The 20,731-nt window shown below is 42.3% G+C and overlaps 2 protein-coding genes across 5 annotated transcripts in view; one reads left to right on the top strand and one right to left on the bottom strand.

Annotated features, from left to right (window-relative positions):
- Positions 1-19,104, top strand: part of ints14 (integrator complex subunit 14) — a 28,352-nt gene extending 9,248 nt beyond the window's left edge. Inside the window, exons 7-14 of one of the 4 annotated variants that reach the window (XR_010958337.1) lie at positions 700-792; positions 1,924-2,068; positions 3,245-3,378; positions 3,492-3,610; positions 4,260-4,325; positions 5,484-14,022; positions 15,015-16,349; positions 16,651-19,104. Coding sequence is in view for 1 of the 4 variants with exons in the window: in XM_067971253.1 (XP_067827354.1) it covers positions 700-792; positions 1,924-2,068; positions 3,245-3,378; positions 3,492-3,610; positions 4,260-4,325; positions 5,484-5,735 (809 nt within the window). In the remaining 3 variants the exon portion in view is untranslated. Of the gene's footprint in view, positions 1-699; positions 793-1,923; positions 2,069-3,244; positions 3,379-3,491; positions 3,611-4,259; positions 4,326-5,483 lie in introns of all 4 variants that reach the window. The other 3 variants (XR_010958336.1, XR_010958335.1, XM_067971253.1) reach the window with 3 other exon arrangements.
- hacd3 (3-hydroxyacyl-CoA dehydratase 3) overlaps positions 10,534-20,731 on the bottom strand; it is a 25,007-nt gene continuing 14,809 nt past the window's right edge. Inside the window, exons 6-11 of the mRNA XM_067971254.1 lie at positions 17,263-17,373; positions 15,569-15,696; positions 15,124-15,236; positions 13,570-13,676; positions 13,249-13,380; positions 10,534-11,927 (exon numbers count right to left, since the gene is read on the bottom strand). Coding sequence (XP_067827355.1) covers positions 11,851-11,927; positions 13,249-13,380; positions 13,570-13,676; positions 15,124-15,236; positions 15,569-15,696; positions 17,263-17,373 — 668 coding nt within the window. The 3' untranslated portion in view covers positions 10,534-11,850. The remainder of the gene's footprint in view (positions 11,928-13,248; positions 13,381-13,569; positions 13,677-15,123; positions 15,237-15,568; positions 15,697-17,262; positions 17,374-20,731) is intronic.

The following is a 20,731-nucleotide window of genomic DNA, read 5'->3' as shown; positions in this document are numbered from 1 at the left end:
GGAGGGGGTGCATGAGGTTACATCACCTAGCAGAGTTACATCGAATTTTACAGCACAGAAACAGGCCATTCGGCCCAACTGGTCTATGCCGGTGTTTACGCTCCACATGAACCTCCTCCCACCCCTCTTCATCTCATCCTGTCAGCATATCTTTCTATTCCTTTCTCCTTGTGCGTTTATCTGGCTTCCCCTTAAATGTATCTGTTATTCGCCTCAACTCCTCCTTGTGGGAGCGAGTTCCACATTCTAACCGCTCTCTGGGTAAAGAAGTTTCTTCTGAATTCCCTATTGGATTTATAACGGGCGTGGTCAGCATTTTGTCACTGTGTTAATTGTCTGCAGTCAAGGTAGAGAACCTTAAGCAGGTGTGTATAGTTTGGTGATCTCATCGATCTGCAGAGTAGAGAAACTTTCTCACATCACTTGCTGCTTGTTGTAAACTGAAAATGCATCATTACATGGGGGTTCGTCCCACACTCCCAGACGGGAGCTTGGCTAGGGGGTGGCGATAGCTGGGGGACAGATGCTGTACATATTGTGGGCTTATGGTCCATGCATATCCCATGGTACACAGAGAACTGTGTATTTTCTGACCAGTCCAAGTACGAGCTCCTGTCACCAGGTTACGTTCCAAGTTAGGGAGGAGAGGGGAGCCTGGTGTGATTTTTTTTTAACTTTTTTAATCTTTTTTTCTTTCAGAGTTGGATATAGTGGGATTTATAAAGATTGCTGATATTGCCAGCCCTCCTGTTCTCTCTCGTCACTTGGTTTTACCCATAGCCCTTAATAAAGGTGGGTCCTCACTCTTTGAGTATTGCTTGGTGTCTTGAGAGTGCCAATCACATTGTACCAACCTGTCAGCGAGTCTGGGGTGTTCTGAATGGGGCAGTAGGATATGGCTGTGCTATGGCCAGGGGTTTTTCTTTCCACTGCTCTGCCCAGTCTATTCTAGGTGTCGTCTGTGGCTCAGTTGGTATCACTCTCTCTTGAGTCAGAAGGTCGTGAGTTCGAGTCCCACTCCAGGAACTGTCAGAGGTGCTGTCTTTTGAATGAGATGTTAAACTGAGGCCCTCTCGGGTGGATGTAAAAGATCCCACAGCCACTATTTCGAAGTTCTCCCCGTGTCCTGGCCAATATTTATCCCTCAACCAACATCACTTTTTTAAAAAAAAAGATTATCTGGCCATTATCTCATTGATGTTTGTGGGACCTTGCCGTGTTTCCCAACAATATAACAGTGACTGCACTTTTTAAAAAAAATACTTCATTGGCTGTAAAGCGCTTTGGGACGTCCTGAGGTCATGAAAGGTGCTATATAAATACAAGTTCTTTCTCTTCTATGTGTCAGTCACTACTTGTGTGAAGCAGAAATTCCTGATATCAGTCCTAATCCCAGATACAGGTATTTCTGTCTTTGGGTAAAGTGCAGCCATTTCCTGTACTGATTAGAAGCTTTGGGTCAAAGTGTATCCATCTACAGGAGGGAAAAGCTGGATAGCAGTACTGCACAAATCACCTGATGGATACTGATGAGGGAGGGTGTTGGCTCATCCATCCAGAAAGAACCTACAGTCCTCTCATCACACCAGCCAACTGTTTCAGAAATGATTCCAGGGTTCTTGCCTCCAGCACCCAATGCAGAGACCATCTCGCGCCGATCATTCTGAGTGAGGAAGAACGTCTCGCCGTAAAGGCATAATTTGCCTTTTGCCGGTTTGCAAGAGGTGGGAATGTAACAGCACTGCAGCAGAGGGGAGTTTATAAAAGCTAGTGTCCTGCAAGGTTGGGGTATCCTAGGGGGGTGGGTGGGGTGAACGTGTTGCTGTTATAGTGGGGTTGCCTTGTGTTAGTGTGGTGCTCCTGTTGGGGAGGGGAGGAGTGAATGTACTGACATTGAGTGATTTTTTTTTTTTGCTTTGGTAGATGGCGATGACCTGGGGACTGGATTACCTGAAGAAACTGAAGATGAGAATTCCGCTTCCCAAATTGCTGGAAAGATGCCGTCATTTTGTGTCTTGCTGCATGGCAGTCTCAAAGTAGAAGGAATGGTGGCTATAGTACTGCTCGGGTGAGGAATTGTACATTAATATGTTCTGAAATTAGCCAGGTATCTTTTCTTTGACACCCACTCACTGTCTCTAATTCATACAGAGAGGGGTACACACTGGCTAAAGTCCTAAAGACATCAGTAAAGGATTCTTCTCACTGACAAACATTAATGGGAATCCCTGGCTCTTACTAGGTATAAAAATATTTTCTTACATTCCAAGGCTGCGTTCGTGATCTGAATCCTTGCCCTCAGCTGCTGCTTGGTGTGACGGAGCTCTGCAATGCCCTGGTGATCCACTCTTGGCACAGCACCAGTCTGGTGATCAGATGCTGATCACCCCTCTGATGCCATGGAAAGATGTCACAAGATAATTTCCTCGCTCCCCTGGGGTGCCCTGGCTGGATAGGGTCTGCTTTTGCACAGAGCCGGAAGCAACGTGTAGAGAAAGATGCTGCATTAATCTCTGCCGTTCCCCTTTCCCCCTCCGCACGGAGCTTCTTTCAGTTCCTTCTCAATACACAAAGAGCTTGGCCTCCTTACAGCTTGCTTCAGCTGGTAGGTCCTTCATTCAGACCCAGGGAAGCCTTAGAATTGTTCCCAGACTTACCTGAGCAGCTTACAAGGTCCAAGTGCACAAAAACCCCCAATAACAGCTGGGTCCGTAGGAGACTGATGCAGGACCTAGAATTGGAATCTTGACCTAACATGGCTCCATTGGGCTAAGGGTTAACTCTATAAAATGAGACTCTGTCTCTGGGTAGTTTGTATTTCACACAAGTACTTACGTTCCCTTTTCTGCAAAGGGAGGAGTCCTGACGCCCTACTGTACACACTGACTAGCCCCGTTTACTTTTCACATGGAGCTTGTTCATTTTGTACAAAAAGGATCGATTCTCAATGTCAGCACTGTCCAGAACATCCATTCTCCCTTTATAATTATTAGTGACAGCTGGGAGATCGTTACATCAACTTTCTGAAGAGAATCTCACTGATAGTAGTAATTCTTGAGTTGGTGGGCAATAAACATGATGAGCAATTGCTGTCAGTAAATGGGAGGCTCTGCATTCTCCCCCCACCCTCCATTGACAGCTCCCTCTCACCACATTCCATCGTTGGAACCTGGGGACTTCGGTTCACTAATCTGCCGACCTAACAATATGTTGAATGTTTACTACTTGTTTCTGATTTGACCAGACCAGACTGGTACGGGATGCTGTACTCCCAGGCCGACAGCAAAAAGAAATCCAATCTGATGATGTCCTTGTTCGAGCCTGGTCCAGAGCCTCTTCCTTGGCTTGGAAAGATGTCACATTTGGGACCTATTTTAGGTGAGTGAGAAATTGTGAAATTGGATTTTCTGTGAAACTAGTTCTCGTCTCTCTTCTCCCCATGTCACAAACTACCTTCTCCATATTTTACTACTTATTTTGATTCATTTCAGACGCTGAGGAAAATCCCTATGGTGAAGATGACAGTAAAAGCCCCTTCCCTCTACAGCCTAGGACAAAGCGCAGTTACGCACAGAACGTGACTGTGTGGATTAAGCCCAGTGGACTGCAGGTATGGGTGGTACTGGGTGTGTTGTGTTATTAGCCTGTCTGTACTCAAGCTCCTAATGTCTTGGCACTGATTGATAATTGGACACTTTAGAGAATGTACAGGAACTCACTTTAAAAATTTCACACAATCCAGTCGGTGATAAAGTCTTCCCTTCACTTTGACTCTACTTATCTCCATCTTTAATGTCAAAATGGATCATTTTTAAGGTTTTCATGAATGTAGCTACAATCTGTAAACCCTATGTGCTTATTATTTTATAATTTGTGCATAACGCCAGATACTAGTGCCTACTGCACATGTCTGACGTATGTTGCACAATACTCATATCGAAAATATACACCAGTTATACAGCTAGTACCTGTCAGACTAAACTATTTGCCATTGCTGCCTTGCTCTATGCAGCTCTCAGATGTGGGCTGTGTGCTGAGCATACGGTTCTGTAGTTTGCAGCATGGAGTGGCTGATGTATAAAATATATAGTATAGCTTCCTTTACAATCCTTACAGGATCACGCAGTCAATTGTCAGCATTTAGCTGCTGAATATGGGATATCTCTATAAACTGAATCCAATTCTTAACATATTTAAAGGGGAATGCAGCCTTTAGACGGTCTCTTAATCGCCTCTAATATCTTCTCCTTTGCCTTTAGACCGATGTTCAGAAGATTTTAAGAAATGCTCGGAAACTTCCAGAAAAGACACAGACATTCTACAAGGTAAATGGGTTGATCCTCAGTGAATTCTCATCTTCAGTTTCTTCAGGTAATCCAGTCTCCAGGTCATCACCCTCAGCTGTGGGCAGGCAATCAAATCTAAAACACAAAGGGTAGGACTGGTGGAGAGTATATTCATTGTACAATGTTTGTTAAACCGTTGCTACCTGATGGGCAAAATTTGATTGTTAATCTTCTCCCTGCAGATCTGGGGATTTGCCATTTGGGATCTGGCTTTGGGTAAAGTGCTGTATTAATGGAGAGGCTGCCTGTGAATGGTAAACGTGATATAAAGACAGGCCGCTTCCTGTGAGGTATCCCTGACTTTACACTTCAGTAACAGGTGGAATAAGCAGGTCCACACTTGGGGCAAATTTCAAATTTTACTCGAGTTCTGACAAAGAATATGCACCTGAAACACAGGTCTATCTCTGTCATTCGGCACCATCTGGAAGTTCTGCCCTCACAAGTTACCATTGGAATTTTTCCAGCCTAAAAACGTCCAATTATTTTCTGACATCGAAGTGGAGCTCAGCCGGTTTACTTGTAAATACAAGTAGCAGGGAATCGATTTCAGGGCCTTTATCCTCATTTTAAGATCCTCTCACAGACTCGCCTGACCCTATCTGAGCAACTTCCCCCACCCATAAACTGCAGCCCCTGCCCTTTGGTACGTCTGATCCAGTCAGGAGTTACTGACGATAACCAGACTCGTGCAGAAAAGTAAAACTCTTAGGGCACTGGGTGAAGTGGCCAGCTTAGCTCAGTGCTCTTCCACCTCTGAGACCAGGATCTGAATCCAGGCCAAACTCAACTGGAATTAACATCTCCTCTCTGAGGGCTGAAAGAGTCTTTATAGGAAATGAGATTAGGACAGTGTTAATCAAATTCCTATTAGATGATGCCTATAAATGGCACTAATTATCAGTCTCTCGGTGAAGCTGTAATGTGATGAATGGAATTGTCACACTGGTACAGAAGGCATTTTGTTCACATCATTGAGGCTGATAGAAGGAGCTGCACTTTTGTCCTGTGCTGCCCTCTGCCTGTGAGTGCTAGATTCTAACGCTATTCCTCAGCATTGATCCCTTCGCTGTGATGAGCACAAATTTCACATTTTAAAAGCAAGCACTCCTTCAGCCTGTGCATTTCCTTTCACAGGAACTGAATCGGTTGAGAAAGGCAGCCCTCGCATTTGGATTTCTGGACCTGCTGAAAGGTGTTGCAGATATGTTGGACCGTGAGTGTACGCTCCTCCCAGACACAGCCCATCCCGATGCTGCATTTCAGCTCTCTCACGCTGCCCAGCAGCTCAAGTTGGCCAGCACTGGGAACTCGGAGTATGCAGCTTACGAGCACAACATTACCCCTCTGCAGACAGACTTCTCTAGTAGCAGTGCTGACAGAATTTGATTAGAACAGAGACTGTATTTGGTTCACTTTTGAGGACCTAATTTTTTAAAAAAGAAATGTTTTGCTGGAAGTGCTGTGCACAAGGATACAGCGAGGGACATGAGGTTGTGAAAAATTCTGTTACAAAATCTATCCGCGTGCACCACAAGAAAATCTTTTTACAAAATCTATTTTTTAACAAGCCTTGACTTTTTGGTTAATGTTGAAGATTTAAATCTCCATAATTTCTTTGCCAGTCTACACAGCCTAGGTAATAGGATATCTAGTACAGTACAGTTCTTATACTTTCTCTGTACTAATTCCTCTACATGTACAGTACACACCAGTTGAAATGAAACTATTCATTCACTGTCTCATGTGCCTGTGTTGTACCTGTTTGCAGAGGAGCCAGGTGTAACACCATTACCTTTCACAATCTGTGTAGTGGACGGGACAGAATAAAGAGAAAGATATGAAAGTTGTACAAATGTGATGTCTCACACCCCAAAGTGTGGAAAAATAAGTTAACACCCAACATTTGGTTTGGGTGTTAACTCATTTGTCCCAAATGTGTCACAATCTAACTCGGACTATTTTCAGTTGTGCATGGACCGTTATTGATAATATTACAACAGTCACTGGCACAAGCTGGAAGATGCTTTAAAAATGTGTAATTAAAGTGACAGTGAAAGAGAGCAAAAGCCTCGTTACTAAAATAGCATCTATACGATTAAACTTGCGGTAAAAAAATTCTGAGTTTGAATTAGTTTAGTGAGCATCGCTAACATCCCTGCACTTGCATTTAGATAGCACCTTTTAATGTAGTAAAATGTCCCAAGGCACCATGTATGATTACATCTGTGCAATCTTCAAGTGCTAATACAGGTTGCAAAGCAGGAAGATAAGCATTTGGCTCATACCCTAAACTGCAAGAGCAAAGATTACAGTTTATCAACTTCATCTGAAGCACAAGATAGATACATAGTTGAAACTCAGCCCATTGATATTCTACAGAGTTGGTTGGTTTCTTCAATTTTCAGGGCTTCTGTTGCTGGCTATCCTGGTTCCTCACAGCAGGGTCCAGGCTTCAGTAACTAAAGTTATTTTAAGTGAACTACTGGTATACTGCTTGATCACATTTGCAATTTTATTGGGCTTGACCTTATTGGCAGTTACAGAGCAATGACAGATATGCTCAAAAGCCCATATCCTGTAGATTTTAACTCCTGTTAAGTTTATGAAAACAATGCTTTCATGCTGACTTGGACATGTGTAATCGCTGTTCCTTAAGCATCACTGAGTCAGTCTCCTGGAATTCCCTACGTAACGCCATTATGGGAGCACACTGACTGCAGCAATTCAAGGCGAAGGCCCACTGCTCATGGCAAGTTGGGTATTGGACATGTGCAAGGACATGTTTACTGCCTACCCCTGAGAACAATTTAAAAAAAACTCTAACCACATTCCTGGTATCATTCGAGTGTATCTTTGCTGTGGCATTTCTATGGTTCAAATGTCCTTCCTGGAATAGGGTGCACAGCTGCACAATAATACTCTAGCTGGGGCCTAAATTGGTCTGTCACAAATTCAATATCACTTCCTTGCTTTTATATTCATTGCCACTGTCTATAAAACCCAGAACTCGATTTGCCTTTCTCTACTTAACTGTCCTTCTTTAAAGGTCACTTTATCTGCAATTTTGCCCTCGACTCCATGTTATTCCTCCACTCTTAAGAATCTTACCATTTGAAATATACTCCCTTTCACTGTTCTTTTTCCCCAAAATGTACCACTTCACAGTTCTCTCTGTTGAACTGCATCTGTCATTTATTGGTCCACTCCTCTAACCAAATCTTTCTCAGTTTGTTGTGCTTTTTTGGTTGGTACCATCAGCAAACCTGAATCCTCTTGTGTACACATCCAAATCATGTATATAAATGAAGAACAAGAGATCCCTAGGGGGCACACCACTACTCATGTCCCTCTTGTGATTAAGCACAGCCTGTCCTTTACACATCTATGCTGACTACCCCCAATGAGCCCATGCCTTTCTAAATGTTTGCTAATTTCATTGTTTGTGGCCTTTGGAAGTTTACCCACAACCAAGATCAAGACTAACTGGCCTTTTATTTTGTGGTTTGCCCCTTTCCCCTTCCTCGAACATGGATGTAACATTTACCATCCACCTGTCCTTTGGCATAATTCCCATTTCCAAAGATTTTAGCAAGTTATGGTTTTGCCATCTTCTCCCCACCCTCCCTCAGTATTCTGGGATGGAAACAGAGCTGGACCAGATATTTCTATTTTTAGGCCCATGAACCTTTACCTCCAGTTGTCGCTCATCCACCCTCCCCTCAGGTACTCCCACAGTCCCACTTTCAATTTCCTCTGTAAAAAGATTAAATATTTAAGCATCTCCACCATAACCACCCTCATACCCCTTTTATCCCATGTGAAATTCAGTGTGGCTCCACAATTATATATCACCATGACCAAACAGTGTATCATAGTTACTGCTGGACCAAAAACAGACCAAGGTCCATCTAGTTTGCCTATTACCATCCTGGTGGTCACATGATACAATGATAATGGAGTTGTTGACTTATCATAATCAATCTCTATTAGTCTACAACGCACCCAGACATGAGGTGAGGAAAACCCCCAGCGGTGGAGAGCTTTGGGAACCATAGATCCAAAGTCACCACCACCTCCTAAGTATGCTATAGTAATATCATTTTTCCTTTAAAACAAGTTTTCAAATGGAATATTTTATCAAAGTGTGGCCTTGCAAACCTTAAAACAACAAAAAAAACCCTCCTGTGCCTGCAGTGTACTGGTGTATCTAGTGAAACAGCTCTCCCATCCCCTTGATCGTCTCTGCTTTGAAAGATCCTGATCTCACCTGGGCTGTCCGTCAGTTAATGCAGAAATATTAGGGACACTTGAAGAGCAAGTTATCATTTGCTACTCTTCAGGTCATTAAAGAGCATCAGTACCGAGGCTTTCCCTGACATGTGGAAAGCCCTACATTGAATTGTATGGTGTAACAGGAAGGCACTTTTAACATGAGGGGCATTCCTTCAGAAAAGATTATAGTACATGTCTGGGAAAAAAACTTGGTGGTCCATTCTGTATGGTTTATGTCAGACTCACCCACCTTAGCTGAGCCACTGACGTTTAACAGCAGTATGAACTGTGTTGGAGACGGGGCAGTGCCCACGTGATGTGTGATCAGTGTCCGATTCTGTACCATGTATACCTTTTACTTTGATCAAATCTTAGTTACGCAACAGAAATAATTAATACACCTCATCTTCCAATTAAAAACTGCATCTTCACAATCTACATCCATCTTCGTTATTCAAATTCAACGTAAGTAATTTTTGTAACATTTACATTTTCAATATCTTTATCCATGCAGAATACTGACATAAACTTGAGCTCATCCAAAACTCTGCTGCCCGTATCCGAACCCATCACCCCTGTGCTCGCTGGCTCCCGGTCCACCAATGCCTCGATTTTAAAATTCACATCCCCGTGTTCAAATCCCTCCGTGGCCTTGCCCCTCCCTATCTCTGTGACCTTCTCTAACCCTACAACCCTCCAAGATCTCTGCATTCCTCCAACTTTGGCCTCGTGCAAGTGAAATCCCTTTGCCTCACCATTGTTGGCCGTGCCTTCAGCCGTCTAGGCCTCTAAACTCTGGAATTCCCTCCCTGAACCTCTCCGCCTCTCCTCCTTTAAGACGCTTCTTAAAACCTACCTCTTTGACCAAGCTTTTAGTCACCTGTCCTAATATCTCCTTTGGCTCAGTGTCAATTTTTGTCTGATTACACTCCTGTGAAGCGCCTTGGGGTGTTTTCCTATGTTAAAGGTGCTATATAAATGCAAATTGTTGTGTGTCTACTGTTCATTTTACCAGAAATGTACTGAGTGTAAATTTAACCGCCTGTCACTCAATGACATACCTTCAGATCTGTTCTTTTTTTAAAAAACTTATTCACCTACCTCATACAGTTTCCTCCAGACACTGTCCACCTATTATAAACTACAAGTAGCAGGAGAGAATGTAAAGGAATTATTCAATCCAGGGTTTAAGAACATTGCAGAAATACTTAACTCATATCAGGGTTTGTGGTACTCCTTAATATGCAATGAAATTATAATTTTTAATGTATAAAATTGATATCAGTGCAGTTCAAATCACGTAATACAGTGGCAGTTCAGTCCACGTGATTCAATAACTGAATCAAAGCATACATTTAAGTTTATATTATACACCAACCAAATAGGTACCTGTGGCTGATTTCAAGGCTTTGATCTCATGATAGATAACACTGTCCATCATCTAAAGCCCTGGATCAAACACCATCTTGAAATCATCTCCTTGGTATTGATTATTCGACGTATAATTTATACAACAGTGTGTTATTTTCTAATAATCCACTGAAAAGGTAATTCCAGTGATGCATCACACATTAACTCAATGCAGCCTCCAGCCAGCCAAATGCTGCAACAACACCTGGCACCAAAAGCTCTGCCTTCCCCAGACAGCAGTACATGGTAACAATAGGTCAAAGTTCATCTTGTCAGTGCTACAGGTAGAAATAATTGATGATTATTCTCTGGATAACCTGCACCAGAGAGTAACCTGCCCCAGCCAAGGTATAGTGCAAGTTCCATCACATTTCAATACACCTTAAGTTGGACAATTGTACCTGTTAGTGGGGACACCTGAACATATGAGAAAGAGCAGGCAAGTCTCACACAGGGCATTTAACCCCCATTATAGGAGATGGAAGTAAATTATAACCACTGATTTTCACTAATGTTCAGTTTATTCAAATCACAGTGAATCCTTTCTAATAGTAACAGCAGCTTCCCGTCTCTATCTGTCCCCCAGGAAAGCTTGCTTACCCCGATATACTTTCAAACTCTTCATAAACCCCTGTTCTAAACCACCCAACACTGCTTCCCAATGCACCGAAATAGTCTACATTAAAAAGCACAAAATTAGTGCAGTTTTTAGAAAAATAACAAAAATTAAAATTAATCAACTTGCATATATTATAAATGATCAGATGTCCTTCAGTGAATTTCAGACAATCATCCAACCTTGGGGTTAACTGAGAAACAAAGCCTGCCCCAGCTTTACTCTTGCAGTTTTCAATGGCCATCTGCCTATCACACTAATCCAGTGTGAGATGATTTATGTTAAGGTCCCCCATCCTCATTATATTTAATCAGTAGTTTGAAATGAACCATCCTTCTAATTATCTTTATGATATTAATATTCATGAGCATGATTGTTGGGTAGTTCAGTAGCAGGGTAACTTTGTACCAATGTACTCCTCAGGATCTGTATTGCAATTCCCTACTGTGGAGGAATCTAATGGGTGTAATAAGGGAGCACCTATTCTATGAATCAACTCCGCCCCACCAGCTGACCACGTGGCTGGTTACAAAGCAGCAGAGACCTGTACACATGGTTCCTGCTCTCCCACAGAATAACACGTGGCAGCAGGGCCACAAGAACGCAGATTAAAGCACCCAATTTAAAATTAAATTACTTAATTCCAGAAAGACTGTTAAACAGCATCATCATTAATCTGTCCAATATTGCTCATTGATCATTCTGAGACACCATTCATTGCTCAGTCACCTTTGATAAATCAAAGTTATACTGCAATATAAAATCATTTTTAATTGATAAAATTAATCTGTTGTAATTGGAAAGAAAAACTTTACATGGGTGCAAGATAACTTGTTATAAATCAACTTTCCTCCCATTAGAGTTTGGATTTCTTCAGACAACATGTACATTTAAGGGAAAAAAATAAATGGCCATAATGAATATTTCCACTGCTACTAAGGAATGTGTTCAGTGATTGCAAAGTACTCCTCACACAGGCAGCAAGGCTGACAGGTGAGGTGGAAATGGTTATACTCCGCGAAGGTGGCATTACGGGAGCAGCAGGGTGACTGGTTACTGAAGGTTTATTGACACTTTGCCATGGCTTTTCTCACTTCCTGAAAAGTACAGTGTGTTTATAAAGGCAGCAAGTTTACATTTAATTCAAATAATTGAGGACACCGAGTGGTTCTTCACCAACTCAGAGACGGACACAAGTCTCCTCTACTGCATCTTGCGTTTCTTTGGTCTGAGACGCTTGTTACTTTGTTTGTAGAGGTGGCGGAAATTAATGAACAAACCTGGAAAAAAAAGAAAATCACATCATAATACACACAAGGAGCTTTTATGCTGAGTTCTTCGAATACAGCGCATAAAACAGTCATGCGATCCTACGAAATTCCTTCCTCTACTAATTTAACCGAGACACTAACCTGTTTGAAATAAATGAGTTAACTTTGTCATTAAAATAGTGGACTAAAGAATTTCATACATTAGCATTTGAAAAGCCCAATTTTAAGACATAAGTGCGTTAACGCTGACTCAAATGACCCAAAAGTTAAATGCAGCTTTCGGTGTAGCAGAAGGCCACAAAGAGCAAGAAAGTTCCAGGTTTGATCCATGAGCTGTGCTGTTACAAATTTCAGTCAGGATAGCGAGAGGAGGCACTATTGGTCTAAGACCATTACTTCCCAGTAATTGTTGATTGCCATCTGATAAAACTGCAGTGATTTCATAACTATAAGAGTTGATGTCACAAACTAAACATGGCTTGTGTTGGCTCTCATTTGTGCTTACAACAAAGACAAAACAGAATAAACCCCACAAAACTAGAGGTCATCAATATATGATAGTCAATATAATAAATCCAATAGAAAATTCAGGAGAAACTTCTTTACCCAAAGACTGGTTAGGACGTGGAACTCACCATCACAAGAATTAGAAGAGGCAAATAACAGATACATTTAAGGGGAAGCTAGATAAACACACAAGGGAGAAAGGAACAGAAGGATATCCTGATCGGGTGAGATGAAGTAGGGTGGGAGGAGGTTCGTGTGGAGCATAAACACCGGCATAGACCATTTGGGCTAAATGGCCTGTTTCTGTGCTGTAACTCAATGTAACTATTACAAAAAAACACATGGAAGGAGTCGTACAACACCAGGTTATAGTCCAACAGCTTTATTTGAAATAAGTCCATCACCGGCATCTCCACATCAAAAAAACACATGGGAGCGATTTCAAGGTGTAATCTCATTTGGGACTCCACTGAAAATCTCAATGAGATTACTACCTTACAATCACTGTCAGGCATTAATCACTCCGCATAACACCAGTATTTTGTCCCAATGTGTTATTTTAAACGTCACCTCCCTCGAGCCCTGTGCTACGAGAGTGTGCGGAGGAGACAGAGACTCCAGTGCAGGAAGAAACTGCACCTAATCCTCCTCATTCTTAAATATCAGTCATGACTGGACCCTATGTTTAAGATTAGGCCCTATACCATTAAATAACACACCTTTTATGTCAGTGTATCAGCTGTATTGACAAAACGGAATATATCAAAACAAAAGTCAGAGTAATCAGACCCAAGTGGTCCGGAGACCAGAGACTGGAACTCACCTAAGAACATAACAATAAGGTAGCCTTGCAGGAAGTAGGAGAAGCTGAATGAGATGTTGAGTGGGTTGGGCAGCAGGATACTAAATCTTCCCTTTTCCTCAAAGTGTGGAATAGACTGAACCACACACACCGCTGTGGAGGAGAGGAAGAAGGGAGTTAATAGAAGTGGATCTTCGTAGGCTAAATACGTGGAGAAAAGCTCACCAAAACTTCACATCCCTCCCAAAAACCGTACTGTAGAAGCAAACTGTCGTTCCAATAGCTCAACTGATGTCACAATTTGGCAATAGTGTAAAAGTATATAAAAACCTCACAACCAACCTTCTGCAATGACTCCGAGTGGATAAAGAGGAACCCAAATAGTATATCGGATCCATGTCAGCATTCTCCACTCTGTGCCTATACAGGACAGCATGTAGTATGGGTACCTATTTCAGTAACAGAACAATGCTTTATGTACATTCCCTCAATGTAGCAGTTACCGTGAATACAGCGGAGAACATAACCTATACACCTATACACAGTAGAGACTTGTACCATTCAGAAGATAAATGCTATTCCCTCAATGAGTGAAACATGTCCCATTCTTAAATGCAGTAACTGCTCCACCATTACCCAGAGCTCTGACTGTGAGATACCGGTCCCCCGTGAACACAGCCCAGCAGATGAGTTCAGCTTTATCCAGTGTGCACTGCACATGTAAAGAAAGCAAATGAAGATGATGGTGCTGCACGGTACCAGGCACAGAGATCCAGCCTGGTGTGAACGGCACAGGTAAGGGTTGGCAGGGAAACTACTAGCAAAGTGAATTTGCCTAAGCTACGTGGTTGTACTTGGGATTGCTAACATTAAAATTATGCAAATAAACAGTGAGTGCCACCATAAGCATACTGTGAAAAAAAGGATTAGAATGAATTGCAATTTCCACAACACTACTTTGTATTTAATGGTCCTGTCGTAATACCCTTAGTTGAAGACTCATTCTTTAAACCATCATCTCACCGAAAACTGAGCTCAAGAAAGTGAGGAGAATGCAAACCTGAACATTACCACAGGTAAAAGACAACGAACACTGCTGCTTTATTCTGCATTTCCTCCTGAGTTCCAATCACCACAAACAAGAAATGATGTGGACTAACCTCTCTGGAGGTGGGCGGGGGGACAGTGTGCTCATGGTAAATGTCCAATTGGCTCACATAGCAACAGTAATTGCACTTCAAAAAATAATGGATGGGATGTGAAGCGTTTTGGGACGTCCTGCGTACTAACGGGCAGCGTTATCAGGTGGTACAGCATGGGACTGGACCTCTGGTTCCTCATACAAGTCCCCAACCATGGCTCATATGGAGGAGGGAGGGAAGAGAGAGAGAGAGAGAGAGAAAGGAGCAATATTGAATGGTTGCAATGCACTTCATCAAAGGAAGGTTGGTCTCACACACCTTTTAGCAGCTGATTAAAGTATTTAGATGCTTTACCAGAAGTGGGCAATGAGTATCTGACTACAATATAATTTATAAAGTATTTGAAAAGGAAGAATATAAAAAGATACAGGGAAGTGGGATTAGAGTACAAAGCTCCAGTTAAACAGCTGGCACAGGCTGAAATCCTCCTCCTGTGCTGTAATATCCCTGGTTCCATAACAGTCACTGCACTCTAAAAATAATTAATTGCGTGAAATGTTGTGACATTCTGATAAGTTACTAAATGAAGTGCCTTTTTTTTTGTCTTATTGATCCTATGTTTTACCTGTAATGCTCCTCTCACAGCTTGTTAGCGTTAAGACTTCACAGGGAATGTTCTCCAGGACTAGGCCCTGGTTCTTTAAACCATCATCTCACTGAAAACTGAGCTCAAGAAAGTGAGGAGAATGCAAACCTGAACATTTCGATGATGCTCCACAGGTAAAAGACAACAAACACTGCTGCTTTATTCTGCATTTCCTCCTGAGTTCCAATCACCACAAACAGAATCATACTCCTCCCAATTACCTGTTAAAACAATTAAATCCACATCATAAAGCTAGCAGAGGACTGCTGAAGAAACTGAAACTGCTGGTCTATTAAAAAGTGACTCACACCTTGAAGGGAGAAAATGTTTTCAAAACTGTAAACCTGTTTTAAACATACTCAGTTTTATTTACATCAGTTTTCTTCATTTGAGGAGGAAAACAGACTTCACAGGGAGTGACACATGGACTAACTTCAGAAAGAAGGAAAGCCTGTACTTTGTAGCCGAAAAAGGAACAGCGGTTCAACTTGCCTTTACCTTCCTTCCCCTTTACCCACTCATCCTATCCTAACCCCAGAGGGCCAGACCGTACCTGGATTACTGCAGGCAAAAACCCTGTTTTCACCAATCCCAGCAGTGGGTTTATAACCTCCAAAATTGAAAATATCTGGCAAAAGTTCATCACGTCACCGACTGCGTGGAAAGTATCAAATAAAGAATCTGCAGATACAACACAAATAAAATAAAATTATTAGCATTTTAAATGCCAACAGTAAGCATAGTATTGCTAACTGCAGCCTAAACTCACACCCGATTCAAGTTATAATAGACTGAGCCAAACCAATCCCCATTTACTACTACACAAAATCCCCACAAGGATTCAGTGCAGTGTGGTGGGGTTGCGCTGGGGACTGGGGCATGGAAGGATGTACTTCATTCTTGTCTAAGCAACAGAGGGAAAAAAGTGCAAAAATTTGGTAGGAAGCACCATTAATTTTATTTATTTTCAGTGCTGTGGAATCCCTTCATTTCAGTTGTTCCCTTATATCTGGGAACAGTTTGAACCATCAACATCTGGGGAATCACCACTGGCCAGAAGATTAACTGCACCAACTATATCAATACTGTGGCTACAAGAGCAGGGCAGAGGCTGGGTGTTCTGTGACGAGTGGCTCACCTCCTGAACCCTCAGTGTCTCTCCACCATCTAGGAGTATGATGAATGAATTACCCACCACTCGCCTGAAAGAATGCAGTCGCATGAATCCTCAGGACCCGATCCATGAACATTTCTGAATTATCTTGATCAACATGCTGAATGTTAAAAGCAAGTTTCACAAAGGCAACAACACATTTAAAACCTACCCACTTCTGGTAAATTTGTATTTTATCTTTTTCTTGATCAGATTACTGAATGATTGTCTAAATGTACTGTGGATAAACGCGTGGAAATTAGTTATTTTGTTCCCACGCTGAGTTATATCTCATTTTGTACTTTGTGAAGAATATCTAGAGGTAAATGAGATGCAGGATACAGTTCTTTATGACTGAGATGTCTATCAAATCTGGTGGACAAGTTATCAATTAAAAATCACATAATTTATAGCCCTAGTTTAACCAGCATCTGTGCACTGACTGATTCTCTGAATTAATTATACTTTATTTATCACCTGAGTTCATCTAGAAGGAAGAGACACAGAACCACAACCTTTTTGCACAGTTTGAAGGCAGGCTGACAACTTGCAGCAGTACAGAATACAGCAAGTTGAAGATCAGCGAGTTTCAGAAACTGTCCCAAGTGTACTGATGGGTGGAACGCTCAGCAACAATGAAGACCTTTATTTCCAACCTCCAGCAGTTTGTTGTGGCACCGAATGCAGAGGATCACTCCCCTCACATGCTAGAGTTGCTGGACTCACAGCAGCTCCGAGCTGGGAAACCAGCACTGCATCACATTCCAAGAAACAACAAAAACTGAGATTTCATTTTTGCAAATTGCACATTTAGCTTAAAAAAAGTCTGAATGTTGAAACCAGCATCCAAGTACAGTTTGTCTGTGACACCAGTCAGGGTGGAAAGCTTTATGTGACTGTGCAGTGTCAGTATGGAGTGAGTGTCAGAATCACAAATGGATACATTCTCAATTCCAAGAAACTAATCTAACAATCAGCTGACTCTTAACAAAAAAGAAGATTCATTATAAAGGGTTTCACAGTAACAGAGGCTGACTAATATTGTTTCATTACTCTGGATTTCACACTGTTACAGGCTGCTTGTAGTCACTCACCTTGGCCCAACACAAAGAGCCGCACTGTCATATTGACAAAGATCCAGGAGAAGCCCAGAAACTGCACCAAATTGTACATAAATAAGTAACCTTTCCTCATGGTGACATAGGCTGTTAGGAAGGAAATAAAACATTAATGCTGCTGGAAACAAAATACACGAATTGTAAATATTTTAATGACCTCAGTTAAGAAAATAAAGTATAAAATATGCAACTGTGTTAAAAACAACCCTTCCCAAACCGCCAGGGCCATAAAATTCAATCAGGACAAACCAGTGAATAAGAAATATAAGTAGAAATAGGATTGAACTCTCTGTCTTTCAAGGGCCAGATTGCCTGGGCTCAGTCTGCAACTTGGTCACCCTGTACTACTCCATTGGAAAATCCATTCTGGCCAAGATTGGAGTTTAACAACTTTGGACAAACTGTGTTTCAAGATTTGGTGTGCTTCTGTGCTACAAAGCATTGTGTGTAATTCTAATGTAATACAATGCTTCTGCCACCTCCCACTCTCCTTTTTTAAGGTTATTTTTCTTCTCCCTTTGTGCCGAGCACCATTCCCTAGCCAAGAGGGTAGGCAGCTGTCCTACGCCCTGGTCCATGCCCATGTTGGCCTGTTAACAGGTCATTTCAAAGAGCGACTCAGGGGTCATTCATTCTCAGATTCTCTCTCCTTGCAGCCACTCTGTTCCATCAGATCTGGGGTGCCAGACATCTGGATCTGTGTGTGTAAAGGGAATCAGGGGCACAAAGGTGCATCGTCATACATCAACACACTATCACACTGGGCACCAAAATCAGCTTCTTGCAATTCTGCTCAAAATTTAAATGGAGCCTAAATTGCTCTCACTTCAGAAATAATTCATGATAATTACCTGTTCCCACTCAAACTGAGACTTAAAAGGACTGCAACATATAATTAATCTCTGCTTAAACTTTTAGCTGCAATCCCGTAATCAGACTTATCTTCTGCCATCCAACCTCAGGTCAAGCAAAGTGACTGATACATGTAACAGGCACATATTTTGTGTCACAGGAACCCCTTGTCTGTCCAGGAAACAAGGCCAGGAATCCACAGCTGCAGTTTACTCACCCATCATTCAACAAAGATCACTCAGCTTGAAAAGACTAACTTGTTAAAAATATAGAGGTATTTGACAGGCTATCACTACTGCAATCACAATACAAATACTGCTATCATTAACAATGTCAAATTGAATTCTACAACTCCTATAAGTATGGACCTGAACGGGGGATCAAAGAATTGTTTTAAGCATGTGACACAAAGCAATGGGACAGGATATCTATAATTCGGCCTCTGAGATTTTGCATTGCCCCAATTACAAGCATGTCTGTTAAGCAACGCATGTTAATATCGGGTAAGTTGGTACCATTAAAATCCAGCAATATTTTGTATACATTTTTAAAGTATTAAAATACTCATTTTGTGATCGAAATATAAGTGAATGAGCTAATGTGCAAAAACATCTTTTCGTATGAGCGGATCATAGTGAAAGAAATAATTGCATAACAATATTGTAAGAAAGGATTGAGCAATATATGAAATTTGTACATCAGCCAAATGTCCCAGAAAAACAGACCAACCCTGTGATTAGCAGATGGGGACAATGCTATCCTGATGGACTTCAGGCACAATCAGACACAACAGAGACTGTGGCACTGGGGTGAAGGATTCCTTACACTGAGGAGTTCACCAATGATCACCTCACATCGCATCATGAGAAGCGGCCTGAATTCAGATATAAAATATTCCCAATTTAAACTTCAAAGATTTTGGTGCAAATGTCAAATGTTAGGTCTACAATAAAACATTTTAATGCACACGTGTATACTTAGCATTTTGATTTTGCTTTTTACAAAATTATAACTCAGTTTTTCAGAGGTAAACTTTCAGCAGCATACATTGTCAAAGTGATGGGGACAGATGTGATTATTCAATGGTCTGAGTTCTAGACACCATGAAAGAAAGGATTACATTGAGTTTCAGACAGCAGCTTGGCCCAGCACAGAACAAATCGCACTCCAACACTTTAGGCTGGTAGTTAATTCTTTTTAAAAAATCCTCTCCCTTATCTCTCCTTTCCTATTTTTTTTATTTCATGGGATGTGGGCGTCACTGCCGAGGCCAGTATTTATTGCCCATCCCTAATGAGACGCCTTCTTGAACCGCTGCAGTCCATGTGGTGACGGTTCTCCCACAGTGCTGTTAGGAAGGGTGTTCCAGGATTTTGACCCAGCGACGATGAAGGAACGGCGATATATTTCCAAGTCGGGATGGTGTGTGACTTGGAGGGGAACGTGCAGGTGGTGCTGTTCCCACGTGCCTGCTGCCCTTGTCCTTCTAGGTGGTAGAAGTCACGGGTTTGGGAGGTGCTGTCGAAGAAGCCTTGGCGAGTTGCTGCAGTGCATCCTGTGGATGGTACACACTGCAGCCACTGCGCACCGGTGGTGAAGGGAGTGAATGTTTAGGGTGGTGGATGGGGTGCCAATCAAGCGGGCTGCTTTGTCCTGGATGGTGTTGAGCTTCTTGAGGGTTATTGGAGCTGCACTCATCCAAGCAAGTGGACAGTATTCCATCACACTTCTGACTTGTGCCTTGTAGATGGTGGAAAGGCTTTGGGAGTCAGGAGGTGAGTCACTCGCCGCAGAATACCCAGCCTCTGACCTGCTCTTGTAGCCACAATATTTACATGGCTGGTCCAGTTAAGTTTCTGGTCAATGGTGACCCCCAGGATGTTGATGGTGGGGGATTCGGTGATGGTAATGCCGTTGAATGTCAAGGGGAGGTGGTTAGACTCTCTCTTGTTGGAGATGGTCATTGCCTGGCACTTGTCTGGCGTGAATGTTACTCGCCACTTATCAGTGAGTGACGACTCAGGGAAAAGTATAGTTTCATGAGTGTCACCAGCCCTCTGTGCCTTGTGCTGGTTAGGATTTTCATTTGTGAACCTAAACAGCAAGTGATGATGGGCATTACTGTCCTCACCTGAACACACACACACATTCCAGCAGGGATCATTAGACAGCAATCAGGAGTAGGAACCCTAACTTTTTTGACTCTTCCCTATCCAAAGGACACAGCCTAATTTTATTCCCACTGCCTGTGCTCAGCTGAGATCAACACAGCCCAGGGGCCACCTTGGTCTGTGTGACTCAGTGCCAAACTGTGCAGTGCATTTACCCACAGGAGAGAGCTCCCCAGCCCCACCACCCACCCACCACAGGGGAGAGCTCCCCTCCCACACCACAGGGAGCGCCCCGCCCACCATCCCATTTAAATTAACGACATGCTACTGTTACTGCTATTGTTACCGACAGAAAAACAAATGTACACAAATACAGAAGATATTGAAAATAATAAGTTTGCAACTGTTTTATATGACGGGGCCTGATGGTGATGCTCTTTAAATGATGCCCACAGCCTACCCACGTGATTTGTTTTGGACTT

The sequence above is a fragment of the Heptranchias perlo genome, chromosome 34 (assembly GCF_035084215.1).
Source record: "Heptranchias perlo isolate sHepPer1 chromosome 34, sHepPer1.hap1, whole genome shotgun sequence".
Lineage (NCBI taxonomy): Eukaryota > Metazoa > Chordata > Chondrichthyes > Hexanchiformes > Hexanchidae > Heptranchias > Heptranchias perlo.
Note: the sequence above shows the minus strand (reverse complement) of the source record. Positions and strands in the feature narration are given on the sequence as shown.